The sequence below is a fragment of the Rhamphochromis sp. 'chilingali' genome (assembly GCF_963969265.1).
Source record: "Rhamphochromis sp. 'chilingali' genome assembly, chromosome: 3".
Taxonomy (NCBI): domain Eukaryota; kingdom Metazoa; phylum Chordata; class Actinopteri; order Cichliformes; family Cichlidae; genus Rhamphochromis; species Rhamphochromis sp. 'chilingali'.
In genome coordinates this window covers 25,878,663-25,904,734 of record NC_137931.1, presented here as the reverse complement: position 1 = coordinate 25,904,734, position 26,072 = coordinate 25,878,663, and the positions used below count along the sequence as shown (strand labels likewise).

The 26,072-nt window shown below is 41.3% G+C and overlaps 1 protein-coding gene across 1 annotated transcript in view; it reads right to left on the bottom strand.

Annotated features, from left to right (window-relative positions):
• Positions 1 to 26,072, bottom strand: part of LOC308393695 (uncharacterized protein) — a 32,020-nt gene continuing 5,948 nt past the window's right edge. Inside the window, exons 3-4 of the mRNA XM_080877653.1 lie at positions 9,267 to 10,812; positions 1 to 1,764 (exon numbers count right to left, since the gene is read on the bottom strand). Coding sequence (XP_080733779.1) covers positions 833 to 1,764; positions 9,267 to 10,812 — 2,478 coding nt within the window. The 3' untranslated portion in view covers positions 1 to 832. The remainder of the gene's footprint in view (positions 1,765 to 9,266; positions 10,813 to 26,072) is intronic.

Here is a 26,072-nt window from a genome sequence, read left to right as displayed (position 1 = left end):
TGGTTTAAATAATGCACAGCAGCAGTGACAGTGCTGCCCTGGCTCAGAGCGCCCTCTGCTGGATTTTTACTCCAACTGCTGCATTAACATTTACATTTAGGCTGAACACCAGAGAGAAAGAGTAATGATTTAAGACTTAGCTAGCTAAATGTTTAAGTACCAATACCACAACTTTACATTAGCATCATGAACGAAGGACAGGGTTGAGAAGGAAAAAGGACGAGTGGGCCGTGGGTGTCATTGTGTGCTGATCAAGTATCGCAGTCTTGAAACGAAACATAAAAATGATGGTACAAATGCATTTATGACGTGTATGATAGTTAAAATAATATTACTGATTCAAAACAGCAGCTCATAGTCCTGTTACTTCAGAGGTAAGATGACTAAAGTTCAGCAGCTGATGATCATCAAAGGAGACGATAAAAGTTCAGATTTATATTTATGTGATTATGAACAAGTGTGTTGTAGTAGAACAGAGGAACAGTGTCTCCATCCTGACTTTGATATTGATATAACACCAGGTCAATTAAAATAATACAATGTTAACATTTGTACTCATACGTGTGCCTTTAAACATTGAAAAAAGAAAAAGAAAAGGAGAGTTTCTATTTACTCACACTGGATTTCCTCAAATGGATCATTTTCTTCAACTTGTAAACAGATTAAAAAATAAATAGAAATCAACTAACGTTGAACTTCTGCAGCTTCTGAGTGAATCTCATAATCTTCAGAAGGTGCAGTTTGCCAAGTTCTGTTTATAGGACTTCTTCTTTGTGTTAGTTAAAATAATGAGCTTAACCTATAATTGATCCAATTTCCTCATGTAAAAAGATCAGACTGGCTGATTGACAGGACAGATGATCAGCGGCGCAGAGTTGTTACCATCATCATTATTACCGGGACAGAAGAATGGGTAGAGTTTCTCGGTAAAGGAGCAGCCAGTAAAGGAGTAGATAAGAGCTGCGTGATCTACGTCATAAAAGGAGACCAGACCCTCCTCATAATCCACAAACACTCCCACCTTCTCAGGACGGTGAAGAGGAAGATGGACTGGAAGGTTGTCAAGAGCTATAAAACTATTTTTACCTAAAATTACTGTCCAGTAACCATTCGCAGGACTCGGATTGGGGTCTTCCTTCCTGTTGATTGACTCTCTGACCACCCCTAAAAACCATTTGGTCTTTTCTTTAACCTGAATTTCAAAGTATAATCTGCCTGAAGAGAGACTCTGCTTTGCTAAAACACAAACACCTTTAAAAAATGTCTCTGGGTTGTCTGGATGTTGCTTCCTTCTATCACCACAGTGTACTTGTTTTCCATCATCAGACAGGATGAGTTTCGGATGTGCTGTATCAGGATCAAGAGTCATATCCACTGCATACTGCTGGATCCTCTTCAGCTCAGCCTCAAACAGCTCATATGATAGTGGATGGATACTGACCTCTGTCCAGTCATTGCTGGTTGGAGCAACTTGTAGGCATGAGAAGCTTTGAATGAGGTGGAGGTGATCTTTAGAGAGTGAGAGCTGCTCCACCTCAGAGCTTCTCTTCATCAGCTCAGAGATTTCCCCCAGCTCATGTCTGATCTCAAACACCGTTTTACACACAGGACACTGACACCTCTCACTGATATCCCAGTGTTGACTGATGCAGTTTTTGCAGAAGTTGTGTCCACATGGTGTGGAGACTGGATCAGTGAAGAGATCCAGACAGATGGAGCACAGAAACCGATCTTCAGATTGAAGACAGCAGGCAGCAGACATGTCTGAAAGAAAGAAAATGAAATTATTTTATGCACAATTCAGTTTTACTCATATTTAAAGTGGACTTGTTCTGCTTTTACTTCCTTCTGTCTCATGTCTCCTCTTCCGGTGGTGGATGGTCATGTTAAACACGACCAACACTCAGTTTCACAGGGTTTTTTTACTCTTAGATCCATATGAGGACAATACCAGCCATCTGTGTTAGACAGGATCATTAGTTTGAAACAAGAAATCAAATGGGTGATGTTGAATGTTGTCAGCGTGAGTGCCCCACAGGTTCGATGTCAGTTAGAGACATTCTGGAGTAACTTGGATAAAGTGGCAGAGAGTGTCCTCAGTGGGGAGGAGAGTGGTGTTTAGAGCAGACTTTAATTGACATGTAGGTGAAGGAGGCAGAGGTTATCAGGTGTTGGGCAGGTATGGTGTTAATGAGAGAAACGAGGAAGGACAGATGGTGAAGCATTTTGCCAAAAGGATGGAAATGGCTGTGGTGACCATGTACAAGAAGAAGCTTGGAGACGATGGCTCTAACAAAAAGAGTCAGAATGACATGAACAGAGCATTGAATCATGAACGTGATCAGCTGCACTCACTGCTGTTTGTTGTGTTGTTGAGGAAAACCTGATAGACTCAGTTGAATCTCCGCCTCTCCCTGCAGGTGTGTCAGGCACAAAGCAGTGAGCTCTTCAGACCCTGACATTAGAGATGAAAGGTTTTAAATGTAAACTTCTTTTTCTCTGTACAACAAATGTAATCTGTTCAGTGCTGCTATTAAATCAGCTCCTATGTCATCATTTAGAAAAAATGTGAAACACACCAGCTGCAGCAGTGTTACAGTTATTTTTCCTGACACAGAGAGAGTTTAAATTTAAAACAGTGTGATCGTGATCATCTGTACTCACCAGTGTTGGACAGAAGCTCTGCTGTGCTGCTCAGAAAGGCTGGATGAGCTCAGTTTAAGGTTCCTTTGAGGAGAAACAGATTTTCCGCAGTGAAACTGCTGTGAAACAAAAATTTACTTTCACTTACTGTCTTTATATTTGTTTGTTTTTACTCCTAGTCCGTAATCCTGTGTTGATGCAGAAGTATTCTAAGTCATAAAGAGATGAGACTGAACATCTGGATTTTAAAACAGTGTGATCGTCTGTACTCACCAGTGTTGGACAGAATCTCTACTGTGCTGTTGAGAACGGCTGGATGAGCTCAGTTTGATTCTTGTTTAAAAGAAACAGATTTTAAAGTTCTTTCAGTTTCACTTTTCGAATTCTGATCCTGAAGTTCTGGTTTTTCAGGTTTTGTTCTGCCTCTGTCAGCAGGTGAGAGCTGGTGGCTAAGCAGAGACTTTTAATGTGATTATCAGCCAGAAACATTCAGATGTTTTCTTACGCATGTGAGTTTCTGCCTCTCACACAGATCTGACTTCATGTGTTCCTTTGATATTTCAGTCATGTTGAGCAGCTTTGTTTGGGTTGTTTTTCAAACGTGAAGGGAAATTTTTGCTGTCACATTTTCTGTTTGTTTTGACTTCTCAAATGTTGTTCAGCTCTAAAGCTGCACCATCATGTCAAGAAACCAAACAGATTCTCTCATGATTTGTGCAACTAATCATTTCCTCAAATCTTTACACGAGATGTCGGAGAGCAAAAAGACCTTAGAAACACTAAACCTGGATTTTTTTTATAGCAAAATTTGTCTCAACAGTGTTACAAATAAGTATGAGTGTAAACTAAGACAAATGACTGCAGTGATGTGTGTTTAACTTTAGAGGATTCTCACACATGCTTAAATCCACACATAAATGCAAAGCAATTTGAGCACATGCAAAACTTCTTTTACAAATGTATACATCCAAACCCAAATAAACACTGATCAGTTACACACAATTTATTAAGTTCATCTTCACAAATCTGATAATTTTCTCTTTCATTAAACTTTCTCTGCGTACAAATGTATAAAACTACACATAACATCCTTTCTGCTCACTTAAAGCCATAATTTTTCAAATGTTTGTGTCACTATTTCCTCAAATGTAAGAAGACCAAACGCACACAGACGCATCCTCACAGAGAAGCAGCACTACCTGCATAGCATAAGTTGACCATATGTTACTGCTAGATGTATTAAATTATAAATTTCTGTTCTGTGCAATAGCAGGATTCAATGATGGAGATATTTCAGCCTTTATTTAAAAAGTCAGAGCCTTTAAAAACTGCTAAAGAGGTTTGATGAAGTCGTGTCCCTGTGGTAGCGCAGAAGCACCTCAGATATTAGAGGTGCAACGGATCACGGTTGATCCGAAATCAGCTGCAAAGCCAGCGAACCATGCATGCACTTTCTTCATTCTACAGATTGTGGCAGCCTAGGTGCAGAGCTGCAATTCTACACGTTGAATGCAGAAGCTAAGGAAGTGTTTGACACACAGTAGGATTGTTTCTATTTTGTTGTCTTTTTTTTCTGAGTCTCTTGATTCTTGAAGTCTATTTCTCGTTTATTTATTTAACGACACTTGCTACTGTGAAACAGCTGCAATTGAGCGGTTTCAGACCTTCCCCCCAACCAGCCTTATCTCTGCTGTCACAGATCAGGATTGGTGGAAGTGAAAGTAAAAGGGAAAAAACAGGGGTTGGTGGGGGGTGCAAAACGATTACATTAATGGAACTTTAAATTTATTTTTTTGTACCATGTTCACGATTCAAAATATTCAGCTGACAGAAATTTTGATGACTCAAATATTTAAGTTAGTAACTTATTTAATTCTCAGGTCCAGTTGGTCCAGCAAAATATGAAGCTGGCTCAGCTGATTGCCGAACAATCTCACTTGTGGTTGTTCTCTTACATCAACCTGTAGGTTAACCAGTCATGTTTTTGTGATATCATGAAACACATACTGAAAGAGAGAACACATGCATGAGTGAGAACACAACAGAGAGAAATGCAGACAATATACACACAAAGAGGACTACAAGGGAACAGGCCACAGGTGGGAACACAGCTGACACTAAACTGAATGATGGCGCAGGGGAAGCAAAACTGAACAGAATCCGATTGTTCAGGCTGACGTCACTAGCCGTGTCTGGGTCTAAACTCCGCTGCAGGTCCATATATCAAACGATCACTATGGCATTACTGAGAGTTGAAAAACTGTCTAAAGTCTTTCATCTTTAATAAAATGATCAGCGTTCTGCTCTACCAGGTGTAATAATTGAGTTTAACATCCAGGCATCCATGAAAACGGAATTTATGACATTTAACGGAGTTAGAAGTTAGCAGGAAGTTAGCTCGCTAGCTTCTATCTAAATACAATATAACATGTCCTGACTGCAAGGTTTTGGAAACAAATTCAAACGTACAGCTCTGTTATCACTTCCAGCATAAATGAAGACAGAAAACTAAACAGCAGTGACGTTTGTAGGGTTACTGAAGTTGGGCTAGCTGGTATATAATGATGTGCTACGTGACCGCTAGCGACACAGCTATGTTAGCATAATATAAACAAGCGAACTTTTTTTCCCACTCAATAAAAGTTAACGTGAGTGTTCTCGGTGGTCAGGAACAAATGTAATCGCATGGCAGGATGCTGTAAAAGGACCAAACTTCAGCCAGGAGAACAACTGAGATAATCCATCCACAATACGAGGTTAGTCATTCATATACTGCTGCATGGCTGGGCTGTAGTTACATCCTAAGGCTTTAAAAACTGAGCTTAAATAAATGATTAGCGGTAATAAACGCCGAGGGAGGTCAACAGGGATCACTGACTGTTTTAGGAGCTTTTTGAGATCAAATAGAAGAAAATACATAACATTAAACATGTTAACAACACAAAAGCCATATTAGACGCAGACTACTTTAGACCCGGAAGTAGGATTCGTCGCGTCATCACTGAACAACCGGATACACATGAGATAGAAGATTAACAAAGCAGGAAGTACAAACACTGAGAGCATGACTAAGACACGTGGGATTGACACTGGGACTAGGGAGAAAACAGACAGTCATGGGTTTGTGACCGGGAAGGCTGAAAGACAGAGACTATACTGTGGAAAACTGAGCTGAAGAAAAACTAATATAGAACTAGGACATAAACCATGACAAACACAAAAATTAGTTCAAAGATGTCTTAGAGGAGAAGAGAAAATAATTCCAAAATAAAGCCAACATGTGCTGCACAGTGAAGCTGGAATAAAGAAAAAACAGAGTGAAACACTGAAGCAGCTCTGATGAGCTGAATCATCACTAATCAAACACACACAATGATTTAAATGTTTTAAATAAAGAACTGGGCCTGGCTAAGAGCGCCCTCTGCTGCATTTTCACTTAAAGTGCTGCATTTTTGTCATCTTAATCCGGGCTGAACATCAGAGAGAAAAAATAATGAAAACTTAGCTGACTAGATGCAACTAAAGAATTGCATTTTCCAAATTTATTTATGACATGTATGATAGATTTCATGCTACTGGCGTAAATGTGGGTCTTTCTAAAAGAACTGGTCTTGCTGTCACTTCAGAGGTAAAAAGGCTGAAGTTCACCGGCTGATTATCATGTGGATCAGGGAAATTATTTTACTGCTATTGGTAAATAATCATCATCATTACTATTGTATTAATAATATAATCTGCAGCATTCAGTTCAGTTCAGTTCATTTTTATTTCAAACATTTCAAACATGTGCCTTCACAATCATTACAAAATATCATTCCATTATTTGTTTGAAAAGGAGTAGGCTGAAGTATTTACTTATTTGTCCCTACCCCCTCAAGTTTTACCTCTCATTCATTTAATTTTTTTTTTGTCTTAAATTAAACAAACAACATATGAAACATATGAAACATATGAAGTAAAACAAAACATAACATACATAAATCAAAACAAGAAATTAGCAAGCCCCACCACAGTATAGTTTCTTTCATATAAAAAATACAGAATGTGTATATTTGCATATACACAAGTTATGGAAAAACAACAAACCAAAACAAAACAAAAAAACAAACAAAAAAGAACCGCAACACCATTTCCAGCAACATTACCGTCCTGGGTTAACCCCGTTTTCTTCATTCTTGTACTTATTTAAAATTAGGTTTTTATATTTTACTTTAAACTGTTTTATGTTTTGACTGTCTTTTATTTCTTCTGTTAGACTGTTCCATAATTTAACTCCTGCAATTGAGATAGACATAGTTCTTAAAGTTGTTCTAGCACTTTGTATTTTTAAATTCCATCTCCCTCTTAAGTTATACCCACCTTCTCTTTCTATGAACAATTTACAGATTTCTTTGGGAAGCAGTTTATTTCTTACTTTATACATTATCTGCGCTGTTTTAAGCTTCACCAAGTCTTGGAATTTGATAGCTTGCATTTTGACAAAGAGTGCATTTGTATGGTCCCTGTACCCTACATTATTTATTAATCTAATGGCCCTTTTCTGTATTATAGTTATTGTTTGTGTGTTACTTTTGTATGTGTTTCCCCAGACCTCTACACAGTAGCTCATATATGGCAGTAGTAAAGCACAGTATAAAATGTGCAGTGCTTTCTGATCCAACATATGCTTTGCTTTCCCCAGGACGGCAATGCCCCGTGCCAATTTCCCCCGAACATAAGTAATGTGTGGCTTCCAACAGAGCTTGTGGTCAATGATCACCCCAAGAAATTTTATTTCATTTACTCTTTCTAAATATACATTGTCAACACATATTTCTACTTCGATATTTTTCTTTTGGTTTCCAAACAACATAAATTTGGTTTTATCGAGATTCAGTGATAATTTATTTATATCAAACCACTTCTTTAATATCGTTAATTCCTGTGTGATCATTTCCAAAACCTGTGGCAACTCCACACCTGAACACAGTATATTTGTGTCATCTGCAAATATTACAAACTTTAAAAGTACATAATAAACATTTTTGGACCCAGTACTGAACCTTGAGGTACTCCACAAGCTATATCCATCAAATTAGATTTATATTCATTTATTTGTACATATTGTTGCCTATTCCCTACATAGCTTTTTAACCATTCCAAAACCACTCCCCTAAACCCGTACTTTTCCAGTTTTTTTAATAGAATTTCATGATTAACAGTATCAAACGCCTTCTTTAGATCTAAGAAAACTCCGAGCGCATACCTCTTATTATCCATACATTCCGTTATCTTTTCCATTAAATCTATCAGTGCCAAAGCTGTTGATCTGTTGTTTCTGAACCCATACTGACTATCTGTCATTAATTCATATTTTTCCACAAAACTGTCAAATCTTTTTATGAAGAGTTTTTCCAGTATCTTAGAGAACTGGGAGAGTATTGACACTGGTCTATAGTTTGTAAAATGATGTCTTTCATTGATATTGCATTCAGAGGTTTAAACAGTGTGTGTCTTTCAGAAAGACTAAGTTGCAGGCAGGAGTTGACAGGAAGTTGCAGAGAGTTTGCAGAAGTGAAAGCAGAGTCTAAGTTATTCTGAGGAGCAGGTTAGACGAGGCTATTTGAATTACTGGGTTATTCAAACTGTCTGTTATACGTTTATATTCTTTTATTAAGCTTTTAGTAGAGGTTCTTGATTAAAACATTTATTCAATATAGTACATATAGTTTCAGTTAGGTTGTTACACATAAGGATGAGCCTCTGTTCTGGTGAAAGGTCAGAAGTGCAACGGGTGAGATGAGAGAGCATGTAAGGTCAACACATACACACACATACATTAGTTAGACTCATTTATAGGTGAGAAGTTGGTCATGTTTGTCTCTGGAAAGAGGAACAGCGTCTGGCAGGATGTGGGGCTCATGTTCCAGACGATGTTCTTTTAAACCGTGTTAAAAGGCATTGTGGTTTTAATTGGACGTATGTATATATTCTGTCTGTGACGTATGAATGGGCGTCATTAATTCAAACCCTGATGCTATAAAAATCTGTGTATGCTTTGATTAAGTCGAAGATCAATCCCTGTCTGCGTACAGACTGGTTTTCCCACGCATGCATTCATTAAAATCAATTGTTTGACCAAGCTCTGGACCATAGTTGTTTGTACTCTCCTTCCTCAATATGTGAACCTTAACAATCATCAAAGAAGAAATAAAAGTTTAGAATTGTATTTATTGTATTCTGAAAAAGCATGGTGTACATATTAAAAAAATATTTTCAGAAACCCTGATTTTGATATTTAAGAAAAGGTGAATGAAAATAATAAAATATTAACATGTTTCCTCAAACGTGTGTACAGTATATGCTTTAATGTCTGTGCCTTTGAACACTGAAAGCAAAAGAAAAGGAGAGTTTCTATTTTGTTATGTTGTAATCTTTTTTTCAACTTGAAAACAGTTTAACAAAAACTCAACTGACTCGAATCTGCAGCTTCTAACTGTATATCATGATCATGATCAGCAGCTGCAGTTTTCTCAGTTATGTTTTTTATGACTTCTTTTCTGTGTCAGCTGAAAGGTTGAGATGATTCTGTATATGGTCCAGTTTCCACATGGTAAACTATCAGACTGACTGATTGACAGGACAGATGATCAGAGGTTTAATTTTTTTACCACAACTGTTCTCATCATCATTATCAACATTAACTTTGGGACAGAACAATGGGTAGAGTTTCTCAGTGAAGGACCAGCCAGTAAAGGAGTAGATCACATCTACATCATCTACATCATAAAAGGAGACCAGACCCTCCTCATAATCCACAAACACCCCCACCTTCTCAGAACCACGCTGAAGAGAGAGTGGGACTGTGGGATCTTCAAGAGCTCCACAAATGTTTTCATATGCTCCTACTGTCCAGAGACCATTCGCAGGACTCGGTGTGATGACTTCCTTCCTGTTGACTGACTCTCTGACCACTCCTAAAACCCAGTCAGGCTTTTCTTTAACCTGAACCTCAAAGTAAAATCTGCCTGAAGAGAAACTCTGCTTTCCTAAAACAAGACGCTCCACAGAAAATCTCTCTGGGTTGTCTGGAAGATCATTCTCCTCTTCACCACAGTGTACTTGTTTTCCATCATCAGACAGGATGAGATAAGGATGTGCTGTATCAGGATCAAGAGTCATATCCACTGCATACTGCTGGACCCTCTTCAGCTCAGCCTCAAACAGCTTCTTCATGTCTTTACTGAGAGTCTCCTTCAGCCGACCCACAGCTCTCACCACAGTCCCCTCATATGATGGTGGATGGATACTGACCTCTGTCATCAGCTCAGAGATTTCCTGTTCCAGATCTGTGATGAAACCTTCAGCCTGTTTCTCTGTTGTTTCCTGTTTATCTTCAATCTCCTTTATGAACTTTTTCAAACATCTCCTGAGAGTCTTCCTCAGAGCAGTGAAGACCTGAACACCTTCTGCTTTCTCTCTGTCTGCAGCATCTTTACTCATCTTCACTGACTCTTTGATCTCCTGAATCTTCAGTCGTCTCTTCTGGATCATCTGTTGAATTTCAGCCTCAGTCTTCCCCAGTTCTGCCTTCTTTCCTTCATATTCTTCTCTCAGAGGAACAAACTCATGAGTATTGTGGTCAAAAACACAGCAGAGCATGCAGACACATGTCTGATCGGTCTTACAGAACAGCTCCAGAGGTTTATCATGCTTCATACACATCCTGCTTTCCAGGTTCTCCTCAGGATCAATCAGCTGATGTCTTTTCAGCCGTGAAGCTGTCAGATGAGGCTCCAGGTGAGTCTGACAGTAGGAGGCCAGACACACCAGGCAGGACTTCAGGGCCTTCAGTTTGGTTCCAGTGCAGATGTCACAGGGAACTTCTCCTGGTTTGGCAGCTTGTTGCTCTGAGCTGCTGCTGCTGACTTTCTGCTGAGTTTCATGTCTGAACTGAGAAACCATCTCAGAGATGAAAGTGTTGATGTGCAGCTCAGGTCTGACTTCAAATGCCTTTTTACATAAAGGACACTGACACCTCTCACTGATATCCCAGTGTTGACTGATGCAGTTTTTGCAGAAGTTGTGTCCACATGGTGTGGAGACTGGATCAGTGAAGACATTCAGACAGATGAAGCACAGAAACCGATCTTTCGATAGAAGACAGCTGGCAGCAGACATGTCTGCACCCTGAGTGAGAAAGAAAAGAAAATGATTTTATTTTAAATCGCAGTCACATTTAAAATGAACCTATTTTGCTTTTCTTTCTCTTCTGTCACATATCTCCCTTTCCAGTGGTGGATTTTCGCGCTAAAAATGACCAGAGTTTCAAATAATTGTAAATGTACCTGTTTTTATACAGCTATATATCCGGTCTTTAAGTCTGATGTCGTTAGCTGTTTCCGGGTTCAAACTCCACTTCAGGTCCCAAAGTCAAAAGAACACTGCAACATCACTGAGAGCTATGAACTGTCTAAATTCTTTCATCTTAAATAAAGTGATTAGTGTGGCTGCTCTACCAGGTGTAACCACTAAGTTTAACATCCAGGCATCCATGAAAACAGAATTTATGAAGTTTAATGGACTTCAAAGTCAGTAGAGAGTTTGCTCGCTAGCTTACACCTAAACATAATACAGCATGTTCTGACTGAGGGATTTCTGAAAAATTAAAACGTACAGCTCTGCTACCACTTCCGACATAAATGAAGACAGAAAACTAAACAGTAGTGACGTTTGTAGGGTTACTGAAGTTGGGCTAGCTGGTATATAGAAATGTGGCTAGCTACACAGCTATGGTTAGTATTGTCATGGGCTGGGTCTATGACTGAGCATTTTGAGTTCATTTTGTATTTCTAATTTCTTATATTATATTGAAAGTATGAAAAGTTCTTGTGTTGGTATTATTGGTTAGGATTTAGTTGAATTTTTATTGCAGTTTAGGTTTTCATGTGTAAATCTGTTCTTGTCTCCTGTGTCAGTATGTCAGGTATTTCTTGTCTGTGTGTTTCATGTTGTCAAGCCAGTGATGTTATGTCTACGTCTTTCCATGTTTCCTGTTACTTTTCTCTGTGGTATCATGAGGTTCATTTGTGTCAGCTGTTTCCCTTTGTCAGTGTTTTCCAACCACTGCGACCTGGTGTGCTGTAAGAAATGATCAGCTGTGTCTTGGAAGATTATCTGGTTCCGTTTGATTAGCACTCTAAGTCAGCGGTCCCCAACCTTTTTTGCGCCATGGACCAGTTTATGCCCGACAATATTTTCACGGACCGGCCTTTAAGGTGTCGCGGATAAATACAACAAAATAAAACTAGTACCGGTACTGAAAAAAAGAAGATTTATTCATAACACATGTGAAAAGACCCAGGAAAATAGAGTTAACGATAAAAACGATAACAAAATAACGCTGAAAACCGATAAAAACCCTGAAAACCATAAATTTCACACCTGAACCTCAACTCTCGTGGCCCGGTACCAAACGACTCACGGACCAGTACCAGTCCGAGGCCCAGGGGTTGGGGACCGCTGCTCTAAGTGACAGGCATGAGTAACTGGCAAAACAATTACATTCTCCACTAGGGGGCAGTAACTACCTGCTCTAATTAAATGAGCTGCCACCTGCCAGTGAAACAGAAGAAGATGAAGAAGAAATTACATAATAGTCTTTCTTCGAGTCAGACAACACAGCGTGTAATAGCAATAGATAAATATTTGAAAAGAAAAAGTAGCCATCCTGACCCGGGTCCTGGAGAAAATTCCAATCCATTTTTTTTTTTTTTTTTTTTGCCTGTCCCGTTTGGCTCTTTTGCCATCAGAATTGTTGTCTAAAGGCAAAGAAAGATGCCCAACGGATTTACTTTACCAAATTGACCATCCCAGCCTTGCCATAATGGTCCATTTGATTCACCTTTTATTGTTTATTTTATTTTCACTTACTGAATATGGGACAGACTTGACTGGGGGAAAGAAGGAGAGAAAGAAAGAGGGAAAGAGAAACAGCTGAGAAGAGGGACGGGGGAGAAGGGCAAAAACCAAAAACCAACAGAATGAGCAGAAAAAGAAAAAAAAGAAGAAAAAAAATGCATATATCAATCACCTGGGTCACCTGCTGAGAAAGAAAACAGAAAACAAGCAGAAGAGAACAAGAGTAATAGAATAAACAACATCACAATGATATATGGGAATATGACAGTAAATACTAAATGTTAAACATTATTGTGCAGCACATAAGATCAACAGAACACAGTGTGCTTTGAGGTAGGAGCCAAAAAGGGTGTAGTTTGTGGGTGTGATCACCCGTGTGTACATCTCTGAGCATGGACGCGCTTGTTGTTGTTTTTTAAAAGGTTCCTTCATGTAATGATCTGCTAGAGGGTGTGGGGGGGCCTCAGCCCCGTCCTCCAGGGCATGAAGCAGGTATGGAGGAGATCAAAACTCCAGACATCCAGAGGCCCCCAGAACACAAGAGACCAAGGAAGACCAACAGAGGGGCAGCCGCGCCACTGTCCCAGAAAGAGCTGAGGAGAGTCCCAGATGAGGGCTCACTCAGCAGCCGCGGAGCAGAAGCCAGGGGGAGTTGCAGTGACGCGCCCGTGAGCTCCGCCAGCAGCCAGCCGTGCCTGAGTGACCGAGCCCCAGGCCGAGAGGCCGGGGGCACCCCACCTCCGAGGTGGCCCGAGCAAGCCCCAGGCTCCAGGCCCCGATAAGCGGCCGCCAAGGAGTGAGCCGGTGTGTACCTGGACGCCCACCCCCGGACACAAAGAACCACCAACGCACCGATGTCTGAGGGAGTCCGCCACTGGCAGGGGAAGTGGTGGTAGGGGGAGATAGGCCTCCATACCTTGGAGGGCCTAAGATGTCCCCAGAGAGGTGGCGCCTGACACCCAACCTGACATATAGACACAGACATACAGGCACACACATATACAAACATCCATTCCCAGCCTCATGCTCTCATATACACTTACTCCACACTCAACCAACGTGGAGACAGACATAAAGAGACGCTGTACACACGATCACACTCCCCAAGCGTACTCTACAAACCGGGTCTAGGTACCCTTGCCCCTGGAGGGGGGAATTGCACCCAGACCCAGGTGGTGTTACCCTTTTCCCTGCGGTGGGGAGAGGCAGACCACCCCGACTCCGCAGCAGCAGGGAGGCCCCACACCCCAGACCGCAGTCGGACGGCCAACTCCTCCTACTAGCCCTCCCGCTCCAGCAGGCCGCAGAGAGATTTTCTGTGGAGCGCCTTGCCTCCTCTGCACCCTGGTGACATACCCCTACTCCAAGGTCCTGCATGTGTGGGTGGTTGTGGTGGAGCGGGAAGAGGGAGGCAGCTGGAGATGGGGAGGGAAGGAAGGGAGGGGCAAGTGACCCCTCCCTGGGGCCAGCTCCCCCGCTGACCCCAGTAGGCACCCCCATACTCCGCGACCCGCCAGGGAAAGGGGGCCCAGGCCCATCCAGACCGGGGCCCAGCGCAGCAGCGCCGCCCGGCCCCACAGAGCCCAGGACAGTCCTCCCAACCCCACCACAGAGAAAACTGCACCCACCCCACCATCCACTCTTCTTCCAGACTACATAAGACAATAAACACCCAGGCTGAGATCTTCCTCCACCTCTCCTGTATCTCCCCCTCCAGTAGAGAGAGCCCCTGAGGAGAGGAAAGCTCCTGCAAGATGTGACAATCTTCCCCACCAGTTGAAGAGCTCCCCAGGTGGCTCGATGCACCGGCGGCACCCTGCTCCAGGGCTGGGCCCCCATGCACCCACCCGCCCACAACCCCGGCAACACACCAACCAGGACCCAAGCCCCCGAGGCCCGGCCCGGGCCCCAGCCCAGAGACGGAGCGCCCCCAGAACCTCACGCCCATCCCGGACCCACCCAGGGGCAGCCAGGTTACCAGGTCAGTAACCCACGTCCGTCAGCACAGACCCTCCCCTAGTCCCGCTGCACGCAGCCGCGAGGAAACAGTCACCTGAGAGCCAACAGAGCCCCTAACCGGACATGACCGCTACCCCGGGTTGAGCCCCCCAAGGAAAATGCCTCCGGGGAACCCCCCGACGCCCTAAGCCTGTCCCTACCCCCACACCAATCACAACAGTGAAGGCGGGACCAAACTATGACCCCCCACCCCCACTAGGTGATGGAGCTGATCAAAGGAGCCCAGAGCAATTGATCTGATGTGGTGGCAGAGGCTGTATCAAGACTAATGTAATCTAATAGATAATTTCTATATTGGTTAGAATTAAGATTATGATTATGAAAATTCCAATCCAGATGAAGGCCCTAGCATGAGTAGTGGTCAGAAGAAAGCAAAAAACGGTATACTGGGGACAAACTGAGCCAATCCCACTATATCTGGTGCGTGGGGGGAAATTATCAATAGCCTTTTTGTGACATTTTTGTTTGGTGGTGTGCCCTGTAATTTTTCTAATGTGAAATATGTGCAGTGGCTCCAAATGGTTGGGAATGGTTGTGTTTCCACTTCCCCTAATCACCTCCTGTGTGTATTTAGTCTACATGTTTTTGTTCAGTCTTTGTCTGGTCGTCTGTGTTACCTCCCACCACGTCATGTCAGGATTAAGTCTTTCATGACTCAGCTCAGGTTTCATGTTTCTTGTTCTTGTTACCTCCTCATAGTTTCTCGCATACTCGTGTTCATGTCACCGTGTCATAGTTAACCATAGTTTCTCCCTGTCTAGGTTTCAGTTTAGTTTTCCCCTGGTTGAGCCTTGTTTTCTGTTTCATGTTTTTCAGCCTCAATAAATGGCTCGCCTTGTGTTTAACATAAGTTACGTCTCCTTCCATGTCTGCAATTGGGTCCCACTATTCACTCTACATACAGTCAGCTCCCACTGACCGTGACAAGCATAATGTAAACACATGAAGAAGAAGGATGAACGCAAACGTTTTTCCACTCAATAAAAGTTAACGCAGGGGTTCCCAGTGGTTAGGGACAAATGCAACTGCATTGCAGGACGCTGTAAACAGACCAAACTTCAATCAGGAGAACAACTGAGATAATCACGTCATCACTTAACAACCAGATAGTACTCATATAGTAATTAAAGCACTACACAACTTGCCTCATTCCCCCATTCATACAAGTATTTTTTCGATGCTCTTTCTGTTTAAGTGCTTTCTATCTAATATTCATACACATTCATACTCATAAGTAGGTCAGTGTATGTGAAAGTAGTCCTTGTGAGCCCAAAGTTCACATTTCAGTGTGCTCTGAACACTGTTTCACAGGTTATTTACTCCAAGTTTGATGACAATACCAGCCATCTTGTGTTAGACGGCATCATGAGTTTGAAACTAGAAATCAAAGGAGTCATGTTGAATGTTGTCAGTGTGAATGCCTCACAGGTTGGATGTCAGTTAGAAGAGAAAGAGGAAGTCTGGAGTAACTTGGATGAAATAGCAGAGAGTGTCCCCAGTGGGAGAGAGTGGTGATATGAAAACACACCAGCTTCAGCAGTGTTATAATTATGTTTCCTGACACAGAGAGAGTTTAAATTTAAAACAGAGTGACTGTGATGCTTTGAACTCACCAGTGTTGGATAGAAGCTCTGCTGTGCTGTTGAAAAAGGCTGGATGAGCTCAGTTTAAGGTTCCTTTGAGGACAGACTGATTTTTTCCCCACTGAATCAGCTGTGAAACAAAAAGTTTCATCTGATAAATGCTGGAATGCGATCCATCCAGACTTTTGTTCTGCTTCTTTGTTGTCAGGTTGGATTCCTTCTCAGAAACAGTTGGAGTTTTATTTTAATGCAAAAGTTAAAATAAGAGATTCAGAACTTCAGTCCAACATTTAGCATGCACTGCATCATGTCTTAAAGGGTTCAACAGCCAAAGAACAGAAGATGTTTTTTCTCCCAATCAAAGCTCCAGAAAAAATAAGAAACTCTTATTTTTTTATTAAATCTTAATTCTTTTTTTTTTTTAATTAGAAGAGTCACAGTTGTCAAAGCAGCAAATTGTGGTTAGCCTTTATGTTTGTTTGTTTTTACTCCTAGTCTGTAATCCAGTGTTCATGTAGAAGTAATCCACGTCATAAAGAGATGAGACTGTGTGGGGTCGCGAACTTTGAAGTCAATATGATAATGTTACAGGAAAAATGTTTCTATGTTTCTTTACCTTCTTTTAAATGTGCAAGCATGCCCTTTTGTCTATGGTTAGATTAGTTTAGAATTATCTTTTTAGACTTTCTCAGCAAAGACATACTGTTTTGGGACATATTGTTTTAGATTGTTTTATCTCTCACAGCCTTCTCCCAGCTCTCTGCTGACGAGACTAGCGCCACATATGGAGTTGTTTATTTTATTTGTTTTGTATTTTCTTATCCTGTTCTCACTGTCTTTCCTATAAAAATTACCAAGCCACTGTGCATGGTGTGAGTTGTTCTTAGCAGCTCACCCGTGTACACGTTTGATAAAGAAAGTAACTTTGTCTCATTGTGTCTTTATTTCTCCTGGGTTTTTTACAGAGTTTTCCCCCGACATTTCTTGGTCCTTCGGAGCCGGAGCGCCTCCATCGTGTCCCATCTCCGTGACCAGTCCACGTTGTTCGTCTGTCGACAGCCCACACACTAGGTGTGTGGTCAAAGACCAAGGGCGTTAAATTCGAGTCTTGGCCAACGTTCTTAGAAAGCGACCCACGGTGGTGGGGCCCGATCGAGGTGGACCAGACCCGGCGACACTGACCAGGTAGATACAGACACACTGACACAATCTTGCGTAAAAACGTATTTTAAATTCAGGGAATTTAAAATAGCGAAAGTAGCTCGTCGCGACTGGAAGCTCCCCACTTCTGTGGGTTTAAAGTAGCTCGTCGGCTGGTAGCTTGGAGCTCGTCGACTGGAAGCTCCCCACTCTTGTGGGTTAGGTTTGGAGCTCTGGGTAGCTCCCCCAGCTGGGTCAAGGGAATAAGTAGCTCGTCTACAGAAAGACTGGCAGCTCCCCTTATTATAAGGGTTCCGATCGCGCGAATAGGTGTGAATGTGAATGTGTGTGTGTATTGTTTTAATTAACGGAGCAAGCTGAATTTTCACGGTCCAATAAGAGACTGAGCTGCTCCTACTGTGTTTTTCTTTTACTGCTATTCACTGACGTGCTGGTGAGTTGAGAGAACGGTCGAGTTCCGTCTCGTAAAGTTCACACCGCTTTTGGAAATAGTCCGAAAGTAGAAGGGCGTGTGAGCAACCACTCTCGTCTCTAATACCAGCGAAGGTGATAGCAGCTGTATTGTGTATATATTACTTAAACAAAAATAAGTAAATACATAAATAAGATGGGTAATCAAGCAAGTGAAATTAAAACTCACTCCTGCTGACGAGCAGTGGTGAGAAAAGAAAAGTCCAGACGCCGGACAAAAACAGTGTCTGTAAACTGAGAGATTTAAGAAAACAAAATATAAACAGTCAGAAGAACAGAACTCAACTGCCAGTTTAGTAAAACCAGAAGACGAGACACTGTGCAGTTCCCACAATCCTTTTAGTAAACCATCACTCACTCCTGCAGCCGCATCTGCAGCAACACCCATATCAGGAAGAACATAATAATCCCTTATTAAGTGAAAACTAGAGATCACAGTAGTTTGAAGTAGTTTAAAAGGGTTGAAAACAGACCCCACTGAGTAGATATAAATATAAAAAGTACGAAATAAAGATAAACAAAGGGAAAATTACAGTAGAAATTATCTTTAGAGTATTTGAAATTAATAATAGCAAGGATAACAACCTGTAAAGTGATATTAACAATGAAACACAGTTGGCATGATGACCATGCCCAGCATGTATAAAATGAATATAAAGCAAATAATTCACACGAAAATATTTTAATAAAATAAATAAGGTATATTAAGGCTGTGTCATTGTTCAGCCAAGGAGAGTGTGTGAAAAGGTAACTGTCTCCACCTTGGGAAAAGGATGATTCTGCAGGTCATCTGAAGCCCTTGATGGATACAAAATAAAATATAAATAATATATTATAATAGAACTGCCTGGTCCGCCATGCAACAGAGAGAACAAATGTGACCGCAGATTGGATGAATTCAAAATTATCTGTTTGCTGAATAAGATGATCCTAACTAACAAATTGGCTCAGGAGTAGTATAATGGTACACACTAATAAAACATTATAATATGCTATTGCTGTTATATAAGACAAAGAGGATAATATTAACAATGACATAATATTAATATGAAGAGGCACCTTAATCGGTTATGATGTGAGGTGGATAATTGTTAAGCAGTAGTCTGCATCAAGCTTAAGGTTTGCTGAAACTCAGTGTAATGACATGTGAGATGAAGACAATACAGAGAATAACTAAACTAATGAAGTGCATAGAGGCACTTGACCAGCTTGAAACCTATCATCCTAGAATGACACATTGCTGAGATATAGAGCACACCTATAATAACAACCAATAAGCAAAACCCTGTAGACAACAGCTAAAACTACAGGATTGAGAAGCTGAATTAAATATGTAGACACTGCTAAGCTGATGAGCATGTTCCACATTTTCTTTTCTTTTTCTTTTTTGTTTCTTTTAGAGCAGAAGCTGCTGTAACACACCCAAAGAAAGACTCTAGGTCTGACCAACCGTCTCAGTCGTGGGCAAAAAGATGACAGTCAATAAAATTCTAAAAGATAATTTATTGACGAAAAATATATCAAGAGATAAAAGACAAAACAGTCCAGTGTCCCACTTATGAATTGTATAAAAACACACAGTCCCAAGGCCAGAGCCAGCTATGCCACACGGCCAAGTTGCACTCCACATGTTGCCTTTAACAGGGTTAGAAGTTGTCCTTGGAGACCCACCACCCTGCAAGCATATAGTCAGTGGTCACTCAAGCCTCTGCAACCCTACTGCCTTTAGGCTGTGGCATATAATAGGCCCTGGCCTGCACAGAGAGACAAAACAACACAGCAGTGTTTGTAGTGTGGGCTATAAGAACACCAGTGTATCAGTGCAATCAAGTACACCTGCCTCTAATTAGTCCAACCCCATTCCAGCCATTGGCTCACCAAAAATGTGACACACACAAAACCACTCCCAACCCAGTGCAACTTCACACAATAATATGGAGCTGAATTAACACAGGCACATTAGTCTACCATGTTACAAGCTGCATGCTATTACAAGCCAACATATGGAGACTTCTGCCTTGTTCGGGTGGCAGCATTTTTCTTTTTTCTTTTGTGTCCTGACACGTTTATGTTTTTTGTTTTTGTTTGATTATTTTGTTGGTTTTGGAAACGAATTTAAACGAACTTGTGACAATACTTGAGAATCACAGTGACACATAGTGATTAGGCATATGATTGAAAAATGCCTAGGTTTAGAGCTGTGAGCTATGAGCTGTGAGCAATGCAAAGTTAAATATATATATATATATATGTATAAATGGGAAACAACCCTAACTTGAAAGTTTGAAATGTGTGAGATCCATGCATTGTTTGAAAAACTAGAAATTATTCAAAACTGCCTTAAGTGAAAATGTAGTGTTGCATCTATTCTCCCAAACCAAGACAAACAAAAAAGAAGAAGCTTTCTGTAACTTCAAAATAAGGCTGACTGTTGACAATAGACTAAAACACTAATCCGCAGGTGGCTATCAGGAACAGAGAGGCGAGCAAAGTCACAAACACCAAGGCCGCAGACAGCCATGCAGAAACAGCAGATAACATAGAGACAACGCCTGCTAGAACCGTGGAGAGGAAGGTCACTTCCCACGAGATTGTAGGAGTAGAGGACAAATTAGTTGTAAAGTCAGCTTCAGGCCACACAACTGTACAACAATTAACTGCCCTTTTAGAACTAGTACACACAGCAAGTGGCCGCAGGTGCTTTATTAAATGCATATGACCCGTCGTGTCCAGTAAATTTGCTAGGTAGAGACGCTCTGACAAAACTTAAGATAGCAGTCATGCCATTCTTTTCTGGTATTAAACCTGAGTGCATGCTAAATGACACCCGCCACATCCACTTTCCAGAAACCGACCGAGTATCACAACATTCTGAGATTTAAACAAACTCCAGACCCAGATCCACCTTATGATCAGCAAGTGTGGAAGCTAGGAGAACAGCATTTGACCTTACAGCACAGGCCGAAATTGTGTAGGTTACGCAGTAACCACAGATAGTAAAATAATAGAAGCAAAACCCCTTTCTTCTTCGTGTTCTGCACAGAGCGCTGAGCTGATAGCTGTGATACGCGAAAGTGAAATACACAAAGACAAACTAATAAATATACATACAGACAGCCAGTATGTTTTCTCTGCTGTACATCATTTTGCAAAAAATTTGGCATAACAGAGGGATGATTACACCAACTGGAAACCTGGTTCAGCATGCCAACCTCTTACAACGCCTACTGACTCTTTCATTACTACAGGCAACAACTTTGCCGACAGAGCAGCAAAATAGGCGGCACAAAACACAAACATCACATTGATGGCAGTAAACACACATCAGATTCCACTGGATGTGTTGAAAAATGAACAAAAGCAGCAAGCACAGCAGAGCAGGCAAAATGGCTAAAACACGGTGCAGTTCTGACAAACGACTTAATGATGTGTTATGGCAAGCCAGTGTTGCCAAAATTCCTCCACAAAATGGCGGCATTAGTGACTCATGGCTGTACGCATTTGTCAACGGGGGGACTGACCAGTATTGTCAACTCTCATTTCTACACTGTAAATTCTACACTGTAAATTCTACACTGTAAATTTTGAAACCTCAGCAAAACAATTTGTCAGAACGTGCATGACGTGTCAAAAATATAATGCTCAGGGAAACCTGAGACCACACAATCCATATGGACTTTATTGAGCTAAATGAATGCCAAGGGTAAAAATACACCCTAGTGGTTATAGATGTATTCTCAAAGTGGCCAGAAATCTACCCAGTGAAAAAGGCAATTTCAGTAGCAAAATGTATGTCTAAGTTGTAGGAAAATAAAGAGATGATTGTAAATGACGAAGAATGTAATGATGTCTATCAAGTGTCTTGCAGATCACAGCCCGGTGACTGGGTTCTGATCAAAGTGCTCCAAAGGAAAAACTGGAGCTTGCAAAATAGCGGAACGACCATCTTGCATCCATCAGAGCCAGTAAGTGAAGCCATCTAAACACAGCTGACAGCAGGCTTGCCCACTTGTTGTGATCTCGCCCGGTGGAGGGGTCAGCTTTCCTGGCCGGGGGGTCTACTCGCGACAGGAGGGTGTGTCCCGTCGTCATGAGGTGGTGGCTCTTAACAACTGCAGCGGCCCTGACCATGGCCGGGCTCCTCACCTTTGCTTCCGTGAGGGACAATAAGTCACGCTATATGAAGAAAAGGCAGACACTGTATGACAAAGGAAAGTACACCAAGTTTCCCCATGGCTATGCCACTAATTTCTGGTGGCAGTTTATGAACACTACAGCTTACTTGAATAATAAAACTGACTGCTATGCAAATACATATACACTTTCTGCCCACCAAGGAACGAGAGGAAGTGTATGACCTGTTCAATCAACGCCACCTGTGCCAGTAACACGACGCTGATGGGCCTAAACTGTCGCTCCGACTACAGCTACCGAATGCCACTACAAACAAAGACTCAGTACCAGACAGGATGTGCACGGACGGCACCCAGCAGCAGAGGAACCAGAGTTTTGGCTGACTGGTACTTCCTATGTGGCAACAAGGCTTATCTGTCACTCCCTGAAGGTTGGGGGGGTCTGTGCGCCCTGGTGCAATTATCAGATCACGTTTTCTTCATGCAAAGTGTTGCACATCACCCAAGCAGCCGGCAGAGACGTGAAGTGGACATCACCTCCCCCAATTCTTTCGGCATTACTGTGGACACTGGAGTGCCGGGAGAGTTTCGCATCTGGGGAGGAAGAGTGAAATTCTTACAGAGCTTGATCCCCGGCATTGGAGTTGCCGAGGTGCGGGATCACGTGGAAATCAACCGATATGCTCTGCTACGACACATCAACTTAACTAAGGCCCTGGGAACGGCCTTAGCAGGAGAACAGCAGGCCATCAGAACGATGGTGCTGCAGAACAGACTGACACTAGACCTGCTAACAGCATCACAAGGAGGAGTTTGCAAGCTGATCGGGGAAACATGTTGCACTTTTATCCCTGATGGATACGAAACTGGAGGAGACATTTATGAAGCTTTGCAGAATTTGACCGCTCTGCAAAAATATGTCACTGAACACACACCTGGAGCAGCTACAGCACAAGGCTGGCTGGACTGGCTGTTCAGCGGTTCATGGCTGGCTGTTGTAGCAAAGCCATTTTTCCTTCTAGGTCTCATCATGATAGCACTGCTCATATTAGTGTTGTGTGTGTTGCCATGCCTAAGAGTAATGATTTCACAGATGATAACAACTACAATGACTGCTTATGTTGCCGTGCCTGAAGAAGAACAACATCCCGTTGCAATTCTGTTAGAGGAGAACTTGTACTAGCTGCTAATAAATGACGTGGTGATTAAAAATGACTTGTCAAGTGATCATGCACTGATTAAAACATTAGTAGGTTATGCAAGTTTTCATGCTTTTATTTTTTTTGAAGTCTTGACTTTTAAACATAAAGTTTTTCATTTTAAATATAAAGTTTTCAATTTAAGGTTTGCATCATTTTAAGTATAAGGTTTCATGCTTGTATTTGAAGTTTTCATTTTATAATATAAGGTTTTCATCCTTGTATTTTTTGAAGTTTTCATTTTACATATTAGGTTTTCATCATTTTTAAATATAAAGTTTTCATTTTACTTTTCACCCTTTTATTTTTTGTAAGTTTTCGTTTTAAAATATAAGGTTTTTATCCTTTATTTTTTGTAGTTTTAGTTTTATTATTTTTTCTTGTTTATTCCACTTGTTATTTCATTTACTATGACTTTCATTTACTATGTTTTTCTTTGTATTATTTTCTTTTGTTTTATTCTTTAGACCAAATGACTTCCATTTCTGCTATGCTGACATTTTGAAAATTTAAACATTGCTTAAGATACTTAATAAATAACCTTCACAGACAATTGTTGTATACATTTAAAATAAGTTAAAACAGGAGGGAATGTTACAGGAAAAATGTTTCTATGTTTCTTTACCTTCTTTTAAATGTGCAAGCATGCCCTTTTGTCTATGGTTAGATTAGTTTAGAATTATCTTTTTAGACTTTCTCAGCAAAGACATACTGTTTTGGGACATATTGTTTTAGATTGTTTTATCTCTCACAGCCTTCTCCCAGCTCTCTGCTGACGAGACTAGCGCCACATATGGAGTTGTTTATTTTATTTGTTTTGTATTTTCTTATCCTGTTCTCACTGTCTTTCCTATAAAAATTACCAAGCCACTGTGCATGGTGTGAGTTGTTCTTAGCAGCTCACCCGTGTACACGTTTGATAAAGAAAGTAACTTTGTCTCATTGTGTCTTTATTTCTCCTGGGTTTTTTACAGAGTTTTCCCCCGACAGATAACCTTATCCCACCAACGCTGTGGAAGTCCAGCTTTTCAGATTCAATTAAAATTAAATCACTGAAAAAGGTCCTCTGGAAAAGAGTAGAATTCTTGGAACTGAGTTGATTAAACAGTGTCATATGAACATGCCCTGTGCATTTACAATAAAACAACACATAGAAAGCAAGCGAAGTGAAGCAAAGGTAACCCCAGGGTGTAGATAACTTTAAGCACACACAGCAGAGACACACAAAATGACAGACAGGAAATGAAAATGAGCGCAGAGAGAGAAAGAGTCCCAGGTGCACACGTAGCTGTGCCAAGCTGAATTAACCCTATATGTTTGGACTTGTCACCGTTGGTCATAACACAATCAGAGGTTACTTATTGATCCTAATTATTACATTTCAAACAGTACTGATCAACATCTGCTCGTACAACAGGGGCACAAACTTCATTAATATAATTGTGAATAAGATTTGTGGATAATATTTGTGGGTCTTGTGATTTTGAACATGTAGGTTAGCTGCTTATCACAGTGATTCTATTTAAAAGAAAAAACCTCTCCAGTGTAGGTATATATATAATGGTTACGAGTATATATGATTATATTATATATGTGAGTATATGTCCAGTGTGTACAGGTATATATGTCATTTAAAAAATACCCAACAACTGAACATTTGGACGTGCTGTTGAGAACGGCTGGATGAGCTCAGTTTGATTCTTGTTTAAAAGAAAGATTTTAAATTTCTTTCAGTTTCACTTTTTGAATTCTGACCCTAAAGTTCAGTTTTTTTCAGGTTTCGTTCTGCCTCTGTCAGCAGGTGAGAGCTGGTGGCTAAGCAGAGACTTTTAATGTGATTATCAGCCAGGAACAAGTCAGGTGTTTTCTTACGCATGTGAGTTTCTGCCTCTCCCTACAGATCTGATTTTATGTGTTTCTTTGGTAGTTCAGTTATGTTGAGCAGTTTTTGTTTTTGTTTGTTTTTTTTGGGTGGGGGGGGGGGGGGGGTGTGGGGGTGTGGTCTCACAAATTCATCAGACCACCCCCGGGCGCACTGACAGAGGCGAGGCTGCCGGACACTGGCGTCCAAGGACACAACGACCAAGACTGTCGGAGCCGGGGCTCGAACAGGCAACCTTCTGATTACAAGACGAACTGCCAACTCTTGAGCCGCGAATGACCACATAACATCCCTTCTGCCCACTTACAGACATAACTTTTCAAATGTTTGTGTCACTAATGCCTCAAATGTAAGGAGAACAAACGCACACAGAGTGCCTCTCCGGCTGACTTATTTTCCACCCTGATTTACGAATAAATTCTTTACAAATCCTACCATGTGGATTCATGGATTTTTTTTTTCACATTCTGTCTCTCACAGTTGAAGTGTACCTCTGGTGCAAATTACTGACCTCTGTCATCATTTTAGGTGGGGGAACTTGCACAATCGGTGGCTGACTAAATACTTTTTTGCCCCACTGTAGCATTATATAGCTTTTTAGCATTATGCTGTTTAAACATTATACTTTTAAGCAGGCCCCTGTGTGACCTTAGGAGCAACAATAGTTGAAACAACATCACAGGAAAAAGATGCATAGGCGAGATACTAAGAAATAGTACAGAAGTTGCAGTAGATAACGGGAGGGGGGGGACAAAGGGCAGCGTTAAGAACAGTCTAACACTTTGGATAAGTATAGACTAGAAAAGCAGAACTAAGGAGGAGAGCGTAAACCCCGGGCGCAACACACTTAACACCTACAAAGCGCACACTCAAGACACTTGACATGACCCGCACACACACACATTGCAGATCAGACATGTACATCACACACACACATAAACAATTAAGACATGCATTTAAGAATGGGGTTAAAGATGCAAGACCTTAAAAGGAAAGGTAGAAGACGACAGATGAGGAAGAAGTTGTTTTGATCAAAACTGTGTATGTCGTATAGGTGAACGTGATATCAGAATAACAGGAA